A 19,201-nucleotide genomic window follows, 5' to 3' on the forward strand; every position below is an offset into this window, starting at 1 on the left:
TTTGGAGAAATATCTATTCAAGTCCTCTCCCCATCTTTTTTTTTTTTTTTTTTTTTTTTGGCCTCAAGGCATGTGGGAACCCACCAGAGATTGAACCCATGGCCCCTGCAGTGGAAGCCAGGAGTCTTAACCACTGGACCACCAGGGAAGTCCTTCCTCTGCCCATTTTTTAATTGGGTTCTTTTCTCTTTTTGTTTTTGGGTTGTAAGAGTTCTTTATACGTATATTCTGGATACTAAATCTTTATCAGACATATGATTTGCAAATATTTTTTCTCATTCTATAGGTTATCTTTTCACTTTCTTGATAATGTTTTTCCTGCACAAAATTTTTAATTTTGATGAACTCCACTTTAACTATTTTTTATTTTGTTGTTCCTGCTTTTAGTGTCAAATAATCCATTGCCAAATTCAAGATCTTGAAGATTTTCCCCTGATTTCTTCTAAAAGTTTTATAGTTTTTGCTCTGATATTTAGATCTATGTTGAGTTAACTTTGTTTATGGAGTGAGATAGGGGTGGAACTTCATTCTTTTGCATGTGGTTATACAGTTCTCCCAGCACCATTTGTGAAGAGACTCTTCTATACCTATGGAATGGTCTTGGCACTCTTGCTGAAAACCAACTGACCATAGATGGTTGGGTTTATTTCTGTACCCTCAATTCTATTCCATTGGTCTGTTTGTCTGTCTTTATGCCCGTATGATACTGCTTTTAATTACTATACCTTTGTAGTACATTTTGAAATTGGGAAGTGTGCATTCTCCAACTTTGTTCTTTTCTTACAAGATTGTTTTGGCTATTCTGAGTCCTTGAGATTCCATACGAATTTGAGGATTGACTTTTCCATTTCTGCAAAGAAAGCCATCATAATTTTAGTAGGGATTGCCTGAATCTGTGGTTAGCTTTGAGAGTTCTGTCATCTTAACAATATTAAGTTTTGCAACACATGAACATGACATATTTTTTCATTTATTTAGGTTTTCCTTAATTTCTTTGAGCAATGTTTTGTAATTTCTAGTGTATCACTCTTTCACCTCCTTGGTAAAATTTATTCCTTGCTAGTATATTCTTTTGGATACTATTGTGAATGGAATTATTATATTTCATTTTTGGATTGCTCATTGCTGGTTGTATTAATCACACCTTTTATTTTCTATAATTCAGATGATTTGACATCTGAGACCTTGCTGACCCTGAAGAGACTGCCTCCCCCAGTGCTTGCCAATCCCTAGAGATAGTAAAAGACTTCCCTGTGAGTGTGCCTTTCTTATGCAAACTAACCAATCCAAAGCCTGCATCCCACCACCTCCTCTAACAGGCTCTCATACTCAGGGCCACTATTCCTCTGCCCTAATCACCCCAGGTACAGGTACAATACAACTAGAGACAACCCTGATGCTCCAGGGCCCACTGAAGTTATTCAAACTAGCCAATTCTAACCCTGCTTATATTTACTAACCCCTTCCTTCCCATGGAAACTACAATAAATACTCTTGTCCACATTTTTCCCTTGCTTCCTCTACTTCCTTACTGATCCTGTAATTCCCATGTGCCCCCCAGCTGCCATAGTGTGACCCTCTCATTATGTGGCATGCCCCTTCCTCTTGAGGACTGTGAGTAACAAACTATCTTTCCAATGACAATCATCCCCTGATCTGTTGACCTCACTACACCTGAATAATAATAAAACCTACATTTTAAAACACAGTTGTATAGCAACCCAAACTGATTTTTGTATGTTTATCTTGTACCCTGAAACTCTACTAAATTCACTTATTAGCTCTAGTAGTTATTTTTTTTGCAGATTGTTTGAAATTTTCTATATACAGAATCATGTCCTCTTCATGTAGAGACAGTTTTATTTTTTCATTTCCAGTTTAGATTTTTTTTTTTTTCTTCCTGAATTGGCCTGGGTACGACTTTCAGTACAAAGTTGAATAGCAGTGGAGAAAGCAGGCATCCTTGTCTTCTTCCTGATCTTAAGGGGAAAGGTTTCCATCTTTCAACATTGAATATGTTAGCTGTGGGTTTTTCGTAATTGCTCTTTATCATGTTGAGAAAGTTTTCTTCTATTCCTAGTTTGCTGATTGTTTCTATCATATCATGAATTCTGTCAAATATTTTTTCTGTACCTATTGAGATGATCATGTTGTACTTTTCCTTCATTCTACTAATGTAACATATTATAATAATTGTACTTTTTTTTATGTTTGACTGCCCTTGCATTCCTGGGATAAATTCCACTTAGTTGTGGTGTATACTCTTTGAAATGCACTGTTGGATCCAGTTTGCTAGTATTTTACTGAGGATTTTTGCATCTATATTCTTAAGTGATACTGGTTTGTAGTTTTCTTGTAGTCTCTTTGCGTGACTTTGGTATTAGGGTAATGTATTGGGAAGTATTCTCTCCTTTTCTGTTTTTTAGATGAATTTGTGTGGAATTAGTGTTAATTTTTCTTAAAATGTTTGGTGAATTCACCACTGAAGACATCTGATTCTGGACTTGGTTGAAGAAAGTTTTTGATTAATGATTCAATCTATTTATTTGCTATAGGTCTGTTGAGATTTTCAAATTTTCTTGAATCAGTTTTGCAATTTGTGTCTTTCTAGGAATTTGTCCATTTCATCTAGATAACATAATAGGTTTGCATCCAATTATTCATAGTATTCTCTCATAATGCTTTCAATTTCTCTAAGGTTGATAGTAATATCCCTAATTTCACTTGTTTTTAGTTACTTTTTTCTTTTCTCTATTTTTTAGTCAACATAATTAAAGATTTGTCAACTTTGTTGATCATTTCCAAGAACCAAATTTTGGTTTCATTGATTCTCTCTACTTTTTTTTATTCTCTGTTTTGTTTATCTCTGCTTTAGTCTTTATTATTTCCTCCTTCTACTGGCTTTGGGTTTAGTTTTCTCTTCTTTTTCTTCAAGTTATTCAAGGTATGAAGTTAGGTTGCTGATTTGACATATTTCTCCTTTTTTAATGTACATGTTTTCAGCTATAGATTTCCCTCCAGCACTGTCTTCACTACATCCTCTAAGTTTTAGTGTGTTATGTTTGTGTTTTTCTTTTCATTTGTCTCCACCAGATATTTAATTTCCCTTGTGATTTCTTCTTTGACCCATTGATTCTTTAAGAATGTCTTGTTTATTTCCATTTATTTTCAAGTTTCTCAGTTTTCCTTTTGTCTTTGATTTCTAGGTTCATTCCATTGTGATTGGAGAAGGTACTTTGTATAATTTCAATCCTTTTAAACTAACTGAGAATTATTTTGTGGCCTAATATATGGTCTATCCTGGAGAATGTGCCCTGAGCACTTGAGAAGAATGTGTATTCTGCTGTTGTTGGGTGGATTGTCCTATATATGTCTGTTAGGTCTAGTTGGTTTGTAGTGTTGTTCAAGTCTATTTCCTTATTAATCTATTGTCTACATGTTCTATCCATTACTAAAAGTAGGGTAATAAAGTCTCTAGCTACTCTATGACTATTTATTACTATCTATTTCTCTCATAAATTCTGTTAATAGTTGTCTCATATATGGAGGTCTGTTGTTTGATGCATGTATATTTATAATTTAGATGAATTAACCCTCTTATCAATATATATCCTTCCCTGTATTTTGTAAAAATTTGACTTGGCATCTATTTGATGTTATCTGATATTAGTATAGCCACCTCAGCTCTCTTTTGGCGACTATTTGCATGGAATACCTATTTTTGTATACTTTCACTATTTGTTTCTTTGAGTTGGAAGTTAGTTTCTTATAAGCACAATATAGTTGGATCTTTTTTTTTTTTTCGGTATGCGGGCCTCTCACTGTTGTGGCCTTTCCCGTTGTGGAGCACAGGCTCCAGACGCGCAAGCTCAGTGACCATGGCTCACGGGCCCAGCCGCTCCGCGGCACGTGGGATCTTCCCAGACCGGGACACGAACCCGTGTCCCCTGCTTCGGCAGGCGGATTCTCAACCACTGCGCCACCAGGGAAACCCTGGATCTTTTTTTATTCATTTTGCTAGTTATTGTCTTTTAATTGGTGTGTCAAATCCTTTTACTTTTAAAGTACTACTCATAATAAAGGACATAATTCTGCCACTTTGCTACTTGTTTTCTATACACCTTATATTTTTTTGTTATTCAATTCCTCCATGTTGTCTTCTTTTGTGTTTGAGTTTTTCCTACTGTACCATTTTAATTCCCTTTTCATTTTCTGTATCTTCTTTAGTTATTTGCTCCTATAATATGTATGTTGGTATACTTGGTAGCTGTCCATAGTGTCCACAAATCCCTTAGGCTTTGTTCATTTCTCTGTATTTTTCTTTCTTTTTTGTTCCTCAGACCAGGTAATTTCAGTTGTCCTATCTTCAAGTGTGCTGATTCTGTCATCTTCCCACTTATATCTGTTATTAAAACATTTTAGTGATTTTTTCATTTCAACTATTTTGCTTTCCAACTCCAGAATTTCTACTTTTTTTTTTTTTTTTTTTTTTTTTTTTCAGTATGCGGGCCTCTCACTGTTGTGGCCTCTCCCGTTGCGGAGCACAGGCTCCGGACGCGCAGGCCTAGCGGCCATGGCTCACGGGCTTAGTTGCTCCGTGGCATGTGGGATCTTCCCGGACCAGGGCACGAACCCGTGTCTCCTGCATCGGCAGGCGGATTCTCAACCACTGCGCCACCAGGGAAGCCCTCTACTTCATTTTTTTAAAATAACTTTTATCCCTTTATTCATATCCCCTACTTGTGCATACATCATTCTTCTAATTTTCTTTGCTTCTTTGCCCATGGTTTCTTTCAGCTCTTTGAGCATATTTAAGATACTTAATTTAAACTATTCATCCACTAAGTCCCAAAGTCCAATGTCAAGGTTTCCTCATGGATGGTTTTTATCAATTTCTTTTTTATTTTTTCAATAAATGAGCCACACTTTAATTTGTGAGCTTTGTAATTTTTCATTGAGAACTAGACATTTTGAAAAGTACAATATTGTAACTCTGAAAATCAGATTATTTCTCCCCCCCCCCCAAGAATTGCTGTTGTTGCTTATTGAATCCTACAGTTGTATATTTGTTTAGTTACTTTTCCAAACTAATTTTGCAGAGACTGTATTTTTTGTCACGTGTGGTTACTAAAGTCTCGTATTCCATTACCTCTACAGTTAGCCAGTGACTTGACAGAGATTTCCTTGAATGCCAGCATCTTTCTTCATCAAGCACTTCCCTGGATGCTGAAAGTGTTCTCCAGAGCTTGGAAATGGTTTGTTCTGACAGTTCTTGCCAGCTCAAAAATTATTTAAGTGGGAGGACCAATTCCTGGAGCTTCCTACTCTGCTATCTTTTTTGAAATCCAAGTCACTTTGTTTTAACTATCATCTTGAATATCAATATAAAATATATAAGTACCCCTTCTTGACTGCATCGATAAACTGTGCAATGAATACAGTTTATCTTTCTTTGACTTTTAACTGTATTGCATTACCTTTATGATGATCTTTTATTGAACATTGAGGTATATATTAAAAGTTGAATTTTTAGTGGATTTACACAGCCAGTTGTAAATTTTAGTGGATTTACAACTTTCATGTATAATATGAAAGTTGTCACTTTGTTTTACATAATTCTTATGACAAATGTAGCTCATGCTTTTAAAATCATCTCTTCCCTCCAAATTTGTTAGAATCAAGGGCAGAGGAGAAGGGGCCTGCTCTTCAAAAATCAAAGGAAGAATATTAGTCTCCTAGCATCATGTGAACCATATATTCCAGCAAAGATAGCTAATTAGGATACAGAAAAATTCATTATTTAAATAATAAATGCATTTCTACCCTCTTTTTGTAAGCAGATACCTGATACTAAATTGGACTGAGCTTTTATTTATATGCTCTTTCCAAAGAGTAACTCCGTAAAACCAAGCAGTTCTTATGAAAAAAAGAAAAAGAGAAAAGGAAAACAAAGCAATAAAAAGGATGCAATGCCCAAGGTCCCCGAGTTTTTAAATTCATATGTGATATCTTGCAGCTGCTAACTTGGATGTCCTCTTACTTACTTTGATGCCTGTTTTCTATCCCATAATCTAAATTTGAATTTAAGCAGCATTCCTAAGGGCTTCCTGATTTGAAAATTAAATTTTGAAAAGTTCTAAAACCCCCATCAAAACAATAGAGTGAATTCAAAATGGCAGCTAGTATCTTGAAACTCAATAGAGTACATTTTTTAAAAAATAAATATATTTATTTATTTTTGGCTGTGTTGGGTCTTTGTTGCTGCACGCGGGCTTTCTCTAGTTGAGGTGAGCAGGGGTTACTCTTTGTTGTGGTGCACAGGCTTCTCATTGCAGTGGCTTCTCTTGTTGCAGAGCACAGGCTCTAGGTGCGTGGGTTTCAGTAATTGTGGCACATGGACTCTAGAGTGCAGGCTCAGTAGTTGTGGCACATAGGCTTAGTTGCTTCACAGCATGTGGGATCTTCCTGGACCAGGGCTCGAACCCATGTCCCCTGCATTGGAAGGTGGATTCTTAACCACTGTGCCACCAGGGAAGTCCCTAGAGTACATTCTTCTATGTAGTACTTCAAAAAAAAAAAAAACTTAAATGTATAATTTTTATCTTATTTCATTTTACTGTCTCTCACTTTTTCTCTTCTTTCCTTTTGGATTAGCAGGCTTATTTGATAGGTCAATTTCAAAAAGGCTGGGGGAATATCAATTGTCCTATGCTGATAAACAGTTTCATCATTATATAATGGAATCCAACACTAGTTCTTGCCCCAGTGTATCCACATGAGGGAGAGAAAATAAGATCTCTTTATCCTGCTTTTGTGAGATTATGACACATATGTGAATTAAAACTGATAGTTTAAAAAGTCAATAAATGGAATGTTCTTAGCAAATATTGCTTCTGGCCAATTTGACTGAGTCTTGTTTTAAGTTCTGACAGAATTCTCCATCCATCCTTCTGGGGAATTTGTGACCTAGTTAGAATACACATGACTGGAGAACTACTCTGTGAAAATATAGCAAAGTACCGTAGTAAAATGTTATTATGGGTACCTAGGTCATAGCATCAGAGGCTTGTGGGGTCAGGCCTGAAACATAGATCTGCTGGTTCCTTTTCAAGGTTTCTTAGAGTTAACCTGAATCTGAGCTAAACATATTTGAGTCAAAGCGATATTCAGACAGAAACCCATTATAAGAGGAGAGGAAAGAGATGGGATTGGTATTTACATAAAAAGGAAGCAAGATGGCAGCACAGAATTCTCAAGTCTTAGGAAAAAGGAAAATAAATTTCCTTCAGGTAAATAAGTAAACACACTGAGAAAGAATGCTGAAAGCCACATGATCACGGGGGTGGGGTGTGTGTGGGAGGGTAATCATAGATCTCATCTTTGCAGGCAGCAAAGTTAGGGTTTGGATATAATTTAGAACCCAGAGTAGGAAGCAGACCAATGTAGATCCAAATCTGACCTGTTCTTATTAGCTGTGGGCAAGCTGATCTGCCCCTAACAGCACCTAACCCCCAATCTTTAAAATAGTAACAACAAAAAATATAAACAAAATGTGTGGTATGCTGTAGCTACCAAATAAATATTAGTTACTGCTGTTTTTCCATAGACTTTACTCACTTGTGGTCAAGATCATGGGACTTTGGAATCAGACAATGTATCAGTAGAAAGCTTATGATAGCAAGTAAGAGAAAACTCAACTCAACTCCTAAATAATATGGAAACTTATAAGCTCACTAAGTGTAAGTCCTAAGGTAGGAGATGCTTCGAAGTTAGTTGATAAAACATGTCAATAATATCAACAAGACCCAGGTTTTTTCTGTTGTCCACACTTCCATTCAGAGTGCAGCTTCATTATATAACTGGTTTCCTGGATGTTTGTAGGATGGCTACAGTAACATTCATATCTGGTAGAGATATGAGAAAGTACTATTCCAAATCATCAAGGTTCCTTCTGTGCAGTGTGAGTGGTCCAAATTAGGTCACATTTCTTCATACATTAGCTGTTGCCAGAGAAAAGCCAGAATCTGATTGGTTTAGACCTTGATTCCTAAACCAATCAGCAAGAATGAGGATGGGATTGTTATGATTATCAGGCCCCACTTCTGGGGTCAGATTTGGGCTTAGGGAATCAGACTCAATGTCCACTACTGAAAACTTGGGTTCCAATATTTACTTGCTATTTCCTTGGACAACTTATACAACCTCATCGAATTTATTAAATTTCCTTACCTGCAAAATGGTTATGAAGCTCAATTGAGATGAATAAATATGAAAACAAAACATTCTCAGAATATCTGGTATGTAGTAAGCACCCAGTAAATATTAAGTATTATTAATATTCTTCTTCTTCATCTATACACTTTCATATTATATAAAAGTTTTTAAATTGTCTACTTTTCTCAGTAAATTGTGAGTTTTCTAAAATATAAACAGTATCACCTTCATTTTTTTACCTCCAAAGTCTTACATATAATAAATATCCAACATATTTTTTAACAATTAGTGAGTAAATGAATACCTATTGAGTGAATGAATAAAGGCCTAAAAACCAATAGGAATAGATTTTAAAATGGTGACTGGATGAATTATATAGATCAGTCAGGCTATGGAAACAAAATAGGCCAGATTGAGAAAGAATATATTTGAGATTAAAGAAAATATCAGACTTGGAGAGGCCTCTTTTCCTGAAGACTAGAGTGGTTACAGGAAGTTAGCAAACAAAATACAGTTTCACTTTAGGGTAACCAGCTCACAGAGGCTGTGATGTCTTCAGATACTTTATTTTACAATTTGATAAATAATAAATATTTGGGTAGAACCAATATGAATGCTTACAGAAGTCTAGAGGAGGAGGAAGAAATGATAATAATAACTACTGAGTACTTGATTTATTCCAGGCATTGTTCTAAGTGTTTCTCTTGTATAAACTCATATAAACCTCAAAACAAATGCATGAGGTAATGCGTACTATTCTTTTTATCCCCATTCCCATTTACAGATAGGAAAATCAAACTCAGAGAGTCTGAGCAACTTGTCCAAATCACAGACATAGCAAATAGCAAACTGGGACTTTTACCCAAAGGCTCTGACTCCACAGTCTGTGTCTTTAGCCATTACACTAAACCGTGTGATAAAATGAAAGGGTGCTCGGAGAAACCAGACTACATTTCCAAAGCATCATGTACCTGAGAGTTAGATGCGTTAGTGCCCATGTGCAGCACCGCAGGCCTCCCAGGTCACTGAGAGCTGAAAAGCAAAGCCAACAGTTCACAGCATATGTGTTCACTCTGACCCTCCTGCTGCACTTTCATCATCGCCCGCACATAACACAATAGTTGCATAGAGAGCCAAACAGACAAATATTTGTTGAGTGCCTGATGGTGTGGATGGATGGATGGGTGGATGGATGGATACCAGTATATATGATGTGCCCAACCTATTTCCATGGCAGACCAACCTCTTAATGCTTCTCCATTTGGTAAAGTGTCTTTAAATATTTGTTGCCTTTTTCAAGATGAGACAGTATGCTTTGCAATAATACTTGGAGTAATGCGAAAGACATACTTAGAGATAAGCCGTGTCTAAGAGCATGAGAGTTGGAATGAATACAAGGTTGTGTGTCCCTTTCCAGGAACTCTTTCAGAATTGTTGCTGAGCTATAGAGAAAAAGCACAATAAGCTTCCTGAATGAAAGAAGAAGCTAGTCCAGGGGCTCTCCAAGGGAGCTAAGGGACCAGGGATTATCAAACTACCACTCTCCTCAAAAGGAAACAGTAAAACAGTCACCTCTAGACATTTTTTGGTTATGGTTTAGTATAGATCTGCCATTGATCAGATTTTAACTAGAAATTCCTACATCTCTCTTCAGCTCCTTCTACCTCACTGCTTAATGGTAAAGATCCAAGGGAGTCAGAACTCCTGCTCTTTCTAGACAGCTGTAGTCCCCCAAGAGTTAAGTTTCAAGAACCCTATGTAAACCACAATACAGATTTCAGGTTCAGCTGTACAAGTAAAGTGCAATGTTTAAACATAATAAAGATGACTGTTAAGATTGTTGCACCACAAATCTCTCTGCCTGCTGAACTATGTGGTCTCATCTCTTGCTCAGAAAGATCTTTATTATTAAAAATAAATAAAATCAACATTATTTCCGTAACTCTCTATACTAGTCATTTGTCATCTATGAGGAATGTTTCAAAAGCCATTTTCATATTTAATAGATATTGGTGGAAGGTAATTCATTTATAATTCGGACTTTTAAAAGGAGCTTTAAAAAAAAATCATTGTACTTCCATACACTTACAAGCAAATGTCTTTAGCTTGCAGCCTCTGAAGGAACAAAATCAAAGCTGCTTGAACAAGTTTCCTGGCTGGAGAAAAAACTAGAGGCTCTGGACCAAAAGGAAGACAGGGGGGAACCATATGAAAAAATGGTCCTTGCAAAAGACCAGGTATGTTGTAGCAGAGAAATAATCTTTATTTCTAAAGATTACCTAAACTTATATGAACTGACAATTCTATAGTTATTTCTGGCTGGGTTGGAAGTCCATATTTAAGTTCAAGATGGTAAATAACAGTATTTGTATTTACTCAATGTAACTGTATTCTCTGATGAATATTCACATACAAAAATTAACTTTCTTGGTGATATTTTTAAAGTTTGCTTGATATGTATTCTTTTGAACCATATTAGCTGAATATTCTATTTATTTTGTACATGATATTGACTACATAAATGTTTTTTGGTTTTCAAGGTTGAACTTAAATCAAGGAATAGCTTCTTTCTCTGTAGTGAAACAAGTGGATCAGAAAATTTTTCATTGACTTTTAATAAATCACTTTATAAGAAATTACCAGTCTCTGAATTTCTAGACATTTATATATGTCATTACATAAATTTATCTCTTGTTTGTTTATCATATTGGTTTGTATCTGCCTTTGGGATAGATAGATAATCTGTATCTATATGTAAATATGTATATTCACATAAAACATATCTATATATTCCAAAGGCAGATACAAATCCATTGGCTCCCACATATATGTATACATGATATAAGGTGGGTTAACATTACCTGCAGCACATCAAGCAAACATTATTTTTCCCAGTCATCTAATTATTAATAATTCATGTACTCTGTTGTTGGATTCTTCCATAGAGTGGAAGAGAGAGAGGGATGGCAGTGATGATTTCTTTCTTTCTTTTTTTTGTGGGGGGAGGGGAATGATGATTTCTTTAATGATGATTTTCAAAACATCTAGCTGAGATAATGCTGCCATTCGTAAGGTATGAGAACTGGTACATGTTTATATCTGGAACACTTTGAACGTGTAAAAGGAAGAGTTATGTACTTTGTTTCTACACTTTGCTCCTTTTCAGTGTATTGAAAAATTACAAGCTGAAGTGAAAGCTTCCCAGAAGCAACTTGTAGCCTATGTAAGTGTTTTTCTCCTTTATTTATCCCTTAATTTATATCATTGTTATTCTGGAAATGAACAGAAACTTTTCAGAAGTTATAACTACGGTTTCTCCACTGCAAACCAAATCACAAAGCTAAGAATTAGTATTTTTATTACCTCTACAAAGTTGCTTTCTATAAATTCAATTCTGGTTTATGTTGATGATAAAAATTACAAAACTGAGTTCTTATATATAATCAGATGGTCTAATCAGGTACTATCAGGATAAGAGAACTGGAAACTAAGGGTAGAAAGACAAGCAAGTCAGGCTAGTTTAGTGAGTGAATGGAAGTGGAAATTATAGATACCTCACATATAGGCCTAGGGAAGTGCTTCTTAAACTTTAGTATATCAAGAAGTATCTGGAAAACTTTTAAGAACAAATTGCTTGGAGTTTTCTATATGCCTAGGATAGGACCTGAGAATATGTACTTCTAGGGGATGCTAGATTCGGATGTTACTGCTGTTGCCCATCTTTACACCATATTTTGAGCAGCATTGTTTTATATATATTTATTTTGCCCCAGTCTTGTGATTTTTAGGCAAGTGCTCATATAAACAAATCAGATATGGAACTGTCCATTTTGTGCTACAAGTCCTCCCCTGAGAGAGAGACCCTCTGAACTTCCAGGAAAATTTTCATTTTTACTTTAGCCTGTCTTCACTCAGAGAACAACTAATGAGCATCTCCTGTCACAATAGCCTTGTGTATCCATGTGCATATGTATCCAGGGTGACGACAGTGGTCATCACCCTGCCACTGTCCCTTCCCAAGGATCTGAACAACCCTGATGCCTTAAGTGTTTCCTCAAAGAGTTGATCGCCATCTTTTTAGTTATCTCCTCCATCCATATCCTAGGTGTCATGGGATGACTTCTTGATTAAGAACAGTGGCCAGTCATGTTCAATGGTCAATCTGAACAACAACAAACTCAGACTCATCTGAGACCTGAGAGGCTGCAGCCCCAAAGTCCAACAGAAAAGACTACAAAATAATAAATTCTGGTCACCACCCGTTTGGGATTTGCAATGAGGTGATCTGGATAAAAGCATGGTAATTGCCCCATTTTTGTTCTGGGGTAGAGAAAAGCTAACCTGCTGTGGCAGTTAGCAGAGTTTTAAACTCGAAATTTAGAATCGTTTTGGCCTCCTGTGCTCAACTGACCAATACTGAACATGACTAAGGCCTGCATCTGTGGCACTGTGCCGGACTCAGAAGGAAGTATATCTCATTAGCCCAGCATTCTGTCCCAGATGCCTCTTCCCTGCCCTGCCTTTCAGGGTTCCAGATACTGACTTTTGTCAGAGCATTTCACCTCATGCCAGATGGATACCTACAGCCATTCGCTCGGGGAGTTTTTAGCTCAGAATTTTTTAAGGAGAGACAGTTGCCAAGGTTCAGTTATTAGCCTCCAGCCTCTCTTCATGAAAAACTGATGAAAAAAAATGGTCATGATTGCCTTTGGGAAATTCCTGTGGTGTCTTCTTCCACTGCCTAGCATCTGTGGATTCTATTCCTGTACCATGCTGTTCCTGTCCCAGGCATGTCTGAACTGGGAGTATTCCCTCGTCTTAGGGCCTTGATACCAACCACTGAGATTTCCTCTGTGGAATTGTTCAATGTTCAGATTATAATATAGCAGTATAATCATCAAAGTTTTGCTTCAACTCATTGAGAATATTTAAATGAAAATAATATTAATAATAGTGTTTACTGAGAGTGGACTATGTGTCTCCTATGGGGTGGGTGCTTCATATGTTATCTATTTTGTCTCAGTACAACTCAAAAGGGTGAGCATTGTTTTTCAGATAAGAAAACTGAGTCTTAGAAATTAGATCATTTGTCACACACGTCGATTCTGAAATCCATACTTTTGCGGTCACAACTTGCTGCCTCTCCAAATTATATTCCCTACATGCTATTGGAGGTGTCAAACGGTATTGATAAAGGTTCTATCTCCAATCTCCTTTCTCCCCATATCTGCTCTGAGGGATTAACCAGTTTGTAATTCTTCAACTCTTCCATGCAAATAAGCAACTTCTTCCACCCCCTCCAAGTTCTTTCTATCTTAATCATCTTCTGATTACATCTCCTTAGTGCTATAATGAGCATTTCTTAAACCACTGTTCCTGGAGAAAAACACTCTATGTTAATAGATATTCTGCACAAAAAATGATAGGGGCATTGGAAATAAAGTTAAATTAAATGTGTTTGTTTACTGCAGAACTTACCAGTGTACAATCAATCTCCAAAAAAGGCCCGCGTATGTCATTTTCCATTGGCGTTTGTCCTTGAATGATATTTTAAACACACAAATTTGGAGACTGCTGGCATACTGCATCGAATTAAAGCACTAGGCTTGCTAAATATGACCTGAATATCTTTCTGATAACCTAAGTTCAGCACACACAAAGTCAAATTGATCATCTTCTATTCTCATTTCTTCAATGTGTTCCTCTGTTTGGTTCCTCAGGCATGGCAAATAACATCACACTGCTGTTACGTATTCTAGATCCAAACTACAAAACGGAATTAAAATCCCACCTGTCTCTGCTTCCGTCTTTCATTTAGTTAACTGTCAGCCTCTGAGTATGCTTCTACACGTTATCTCTCTTCCGTGTCTTTGATACCATTATCCTGCCAATTCCTAGCTATTTTTGACCATCATATATCTCAGTTATTGCAACTGGCCCCCAATTATCAACATATTCAAATTCAGAGCCCTCACTACCCTTTCCCACCGCCCAGCCCAAACCACAGTGTAGCACACTTGCTCTCACAGCATCAAGCCCTGCCTGCAGAGGAGAGAAAGGATAAAAGTCACGTGTAGGATTTGGGGTGGGGGCAGAAAACCAAACAGAGCCAAAGATTAACACTCACAGGGAGAATGAAATGTACTGGAGAGCCAGAGAAGAGAAGCGGGATAAGGGACCCAGGTGGTGGGAGTGGTGCCCTGAGGATGCCGTGAGGAGACAGCAGATCAGAAGGCTCCTGGGAGTGCTGGGGTTGCTTAAGGTTAAGAAATAACCAAGAGGGCTTCCCTGGTGGCGCAGTGGTTGAGAATCTGCCTGCCAATGCAGGGGACACGGGTTCGAGCCCTGGTCCGGGAAGATCCCACATGCCGCGGAGCAACTGGGCCCGTGAGCCACAGCTACTGAGCCTGCGCGTCTGGAGCCTGTGCTCCGCAACAAGAGAGGCCGCGATAGTGAGAGGCCCGCGCACCGCGGTGAAGAGTGGCCCCCGCTCGCGGAAACTAGAGAAAGCCCTCGCACAGAAACGAAGACCCAACACAGCCATAAATAAATAAAAATTAAAAAAGAGTTCCAATTTCAACGGTCAGCTACTCTTATAAATTCCCACAATCAGAAAAAAAAAAAAAAAAAAAAAAGAAATAACCAAGAGTATTAATAGGAGTTGTTGGGCAGTTTGTACTTAAACCTCCTTAAGTGTGTGAAAGTCGTGTGCAGAGTTTGGAATTCCTGTCTGGGCGGTACCTCCCAAGTGTAACCCTGCTGCAGGATGTGACCTCTGCAGGGCTCTCCTGGCCTCCCTGCCACCGCCCTGGCGAGGGAACCACAGGACTCTCCCTACCCTTCATCTCCCTGTTCTCATTCACTCCACTCTCTGCCTCATGCCCAGCAGGCTAGTAAAATGGAATTGCTTTCTCTACATAGCCAATGTCGGTTGGTATTCTGTGACTTTGCTCTCTGTGTTCTCGTGGTCTAGGCTATCCTTCACTCTCCTCTTTATCCGAATAAACGTTACTCTTTGTATAAGACTCGTATCAGGGACCAACTTCTCCCTTAGCTCCTAGATTACCTTCTCTGAGCTCCTATAGCTTCCTGTACATATATCTATTTTAGATCAAAATACTACATTTTATCGATGCTGTCTGTTTACACCTCTGTCCTCCACTGGACATGAAGGTCATTGAGGGCAGCACCAAGAATGTGTGTCTTCTACACACATCCTAGGCCCTAGGCCCTCTGCTCCATTACACCAGTACAGGGTAGGCTCACTGCAACTACTCAATACATTTTGCTGAACTGAATTGAATTTCACTCTGATCACGTCATTTCCCCTGTTCCAACACCTAGAGGAAGACAGTCGTTGTCCATTTCCCCAGAATAAAGTCCAACCTCCTGACCATGGCATTTTTCACACTGAAAATGAGGACCTGACCCCTTCTCCTGTCTCCTCTCCATCACACACCTACGACCCCCAAGGATGCCCATGCATTCCTGCCCTGGGATGTTTGCTCATAATTTTTTGGCAACTGGACTCTCTGTCCCCACCATTGTGTTTGCCAGATTTTTCCCATTTTTTATTAAGATTGTTCCTTCTAGTAAGTTTTGTCTGACCATCAAACCAGAAGTGATCTCTCCTTCCTTGATACTTTCATAGTATTTCTCAGCACCTGTCTTCTGTCACTTGTCACACTATGACCCAAAATAGAATTATTTGATGTGGCCCAGCTCTTCCCCAAGACTGTGAACCCTGGAGGATAGAGAGCAAGTTTGCTTTTCTTTATGTCTCTCACAGTGTCTGGCTCAAGGCCTTGTGCAGATTTCATTGAAATGAATTGTTAAAATGGCTAAATTAAAAATAAGGCTATTTTGGAATTTATAAGAGCCCACTTTAAATCTCTGGGAAAGTTATTTTAGGACATTTTATTCCTTAGAAATGCCAGTTACCTGAGGCATTACTTTCATCTGAATTTGATACTTTCAAGGTATGACATGGAAGGGACAAAAAGTAATGATTCCTTAGTGTGGAAATAGAAGGACAAAACAGCAGAGAAAGGAAATAGAGCTGTGGGAAACCTCAACTTCAGAACAAGTAAGAAGAGCATCGAAAGGAAATTATGGTCTTAACATGAAAATTAACAAGCCAAGGTCGTGGGTTCTTTTTATTTAGAGTTCACTCTTCTAGAACCCAATAGTTAAATTTTATTATTGTATAATTAAATTGATAGCTATGAAATGTAGAGAAGATACAAGCCTCAACATTTAAGCGTGAGTTGTCGCTGCTAACATTTCGAAGATTAAAATCTCATCCCATGAACGTGACTTTGCCTGGTCACAGCTTATACTTTTAAAAGATTACAAAGGGCTGCCCCTCCCAATGCACCCATGGACAGCCACTCGAGCCACCCACAGGGCTAACCTGCCCTAGGCATTTTTATCACTCCCTTCCACATGATTTTATCTGCTTAGACACCTATACGGGATTAAACTAATATTCCAAGGGAGTGTTTATACTAACTTACAGATTATTGTTCATGTTAGGGTAATTTGAATCAGATCTAGGTATCTTTAAAAAAATCCTTTTCAAATGAATGCCTTCCAAATTGTTGAGTCTACTGCTTTCCTACTTTTAGTATTTGGGAAACATAAGTACTCAGCCATGTGCATTTGCTCTGTCATTGGCGATGTGATTATCTGCAGTAGGCCAGAAGTTTGCCTCCTCCTACCCCTCACCTCCATCCCAATGGCCAGCTCATCTCTTGGTCTAGTTACCTCCAAGATTTACCAGAGCCAAAAGTTCTATAATATTCAATGGAACTATTTCAAAAGAGAAATCTGGGCAACTGGGTGGTAGGTGCTTGAGTGTTGTGTTGTTCTCTATATTGTCCTGTATGCTTGAAATATTTCATAATAAACTAAACACTTACAAATATCCAGAAGAAGAAACCCTTCCAATGAATTATACAGGGTGATTCAAGCTGTAGGCTAGATGAGTGTGTCTTTGAAATCAGGAGCTCCTGACCTACAGTTTCTAAGGACATACTTAGACCTGGAAGCAACAGTCCTGATGCTCAAGAGTCAGGAGCACAGGCATAAAGGGACCACCATGAGTACCATGACAGGGTTTTCCCAAAGAGTTGGTTTAACTTCTCCCTTTCCTTCTCTAAAGAAGCTACTGACTACCATTTTACTTTCCAAAGTAAGGATCTACACGAGTCACCAATTTAGATCAAGGGCAGACTCCTCTCCCCTAAAATTCCAGGCCCTCTGCTAATTGGTCTTTTTCTACTATGATAGAGAACATGAGCTGTTTTTGTTGTTGCTGCTTTTTGGCTGCCTAAGCACTCAGCAGTACCCTGATATCCTTTCCAACTGCATCTCTCCCATCATACAAAGTCTTGGAAGGACTATAATTCAAAGTACCTTATCAGCTACTATCTGGGAATTGGGCATGTGCCCTAAGACAATTGGACTCTGAATATTAATACATATGAAGCAAGAGAGGAAAAACACTTGGAACTGATATATCCTACAATGACACCCCGGCATCAGGGCTAAGGAGTGTGCACTACTGCACCAGAACTGCTCTAGCTCCTGTCTATTTCTTTTTATTTAAAATTAATTTATTAATTAATTTTATTTATTTGGCTGCATCAGGTCTTAGTTGCGGCACTTGGGATCTTTCATTGTGGCATGCGAGCTCCAGAGCGCGTGGGCTCATTAGTTGCAGTGGACAGGCTTCTCTCTAGTTGTGGCGTGTGGGCTCCAGAACACAATCTGACTCCTGTCCATTTTAGGAACCATCAAGTAATCCTAATTAGTTTGAAGAAAATTCCGTTTTTCTTTATGCTCATCAGAATAAGATTTGGTTGTTTACAGCTGAGAAGCTGAAATTCTTATACTATCCAAACCGTTTTCAAAGTGTGGCCCCTGGACCAGAAGCATCAGAGTCACCTGGGACTTGAAATGCAAATTTTGAGGCCTCATCTCATACCTTCTGAATCAGAAACTCCAGGAGTAGGATCCAGCAATATGTGTTTTTAAAGTCCTCCAGTGGTTCCGATGATGGGTCTTGTCTGAGAATCACTGCACAGTCCAATACAATCCTTATCACTTTCAGCCTAGGCCCTCTGCTCTCATAGGCAGCATTGTCCCTGACCAGCATCTCACTGTTGTCCTCAGGCTCTCTGGGAAGCTTCTCCAGGCCTGGTTCTTAGTACAACAAGCTGGGATAGTGGCCTGCAGGACAACTGATGAGCCAGAGGAGAATGATCTTCCTGCTCCTTCCTCTCTAAAGCCCACACTTCTATGTACTCTAGAAGTATCACTTCATTCCTGCAGCTTGTCATGACTAACTTTAAGGTATTGTGACAGTAATTAATAATACCTTAGAGTAATACAACAATTTACAGTTTTCTAAATGCTCCCACACACATTATGTCATCTGTTTTTCGCAACAGTCCTGTGAGGCAGGTGGTACTTCACCTTTATCAGGTGAAGAAAGTGAGTCAAAGACAGTAAGAAGCCTGCTCACAGCAAACGGCTGTGAGCAAAGAGAAGACCTGAAGGTCGATATTCTGACTCCAGGGGCCCTATTTTCATAAGCTTGATTTCAGTTTTAATTGAGAATTTTTGCTGAATATATATGCCAACACACATGCTGGTTGTATCAATAAATTAATTTGTATGATCTTTTAACTTTATTATAATCTATAGACCTAATGGCGGAGTGAATCAGCCTGAGAGACTTTGGTAGCAGGATCTGATAGAGCCCTACATGGTTTCAATGAGGAATGGGAAAATTCCTTCCCTGTGGGCCATTCTTTTAGAGCCAGACATATTAATCTAAATGGAAAATTCCTCAATGATTATTTATGAACAAAACCCGTTGGTACTAAATGACTGCATGTGGGATAAATCTCAGAAATATTTTTATTGCATTAGTTGATTATGTTATAGTTAACCCTCTCTGCTGCCCCCTTTCCTTGGTTGC

General features: G+C 38.2%; 1 protein-coding gene across 1 annotated transcript in view; it reads left to right on the plus strand.

Annotated features, from left to right (window-relative positions):
• CCDC192 (coiled-coil domain containing 192) overlaps window positions 1–19,201 on the plus strand; it is a 225,681-nt gene that overhangs the window by 54,102 nt on the left and 152,378 nt on the right. Inside the window, exons 3-4 of the mRNA XM_059062364.1 lie at window positions 10,320–10,451; window positions 11,381–11,437. Coding sequence (XP_058918347.1) covers window positions 10,320–10,451; window positions 11,381–11,437 — 189 coding nt within the window. The remainder of the gene's footprint in view (window positions 1–10,319; window positions 10,452–11,380; window positions 11,438–19,201) is intronic.

Source organism: Kogia breviceps, chromosome 4, assembly GCF_026419965.1.
Source record: "Kogia breviceps isolate mKogBre1 chromosome 4, mKogBre1 haplotype 1, whole genome shotgun sequence".
Lineage (NCBI taxonomy): Eukaryota > Metazoa > Chordata > Mammalia > Artiodactyla > Physeteridae > Kogia > Kogia breviceps.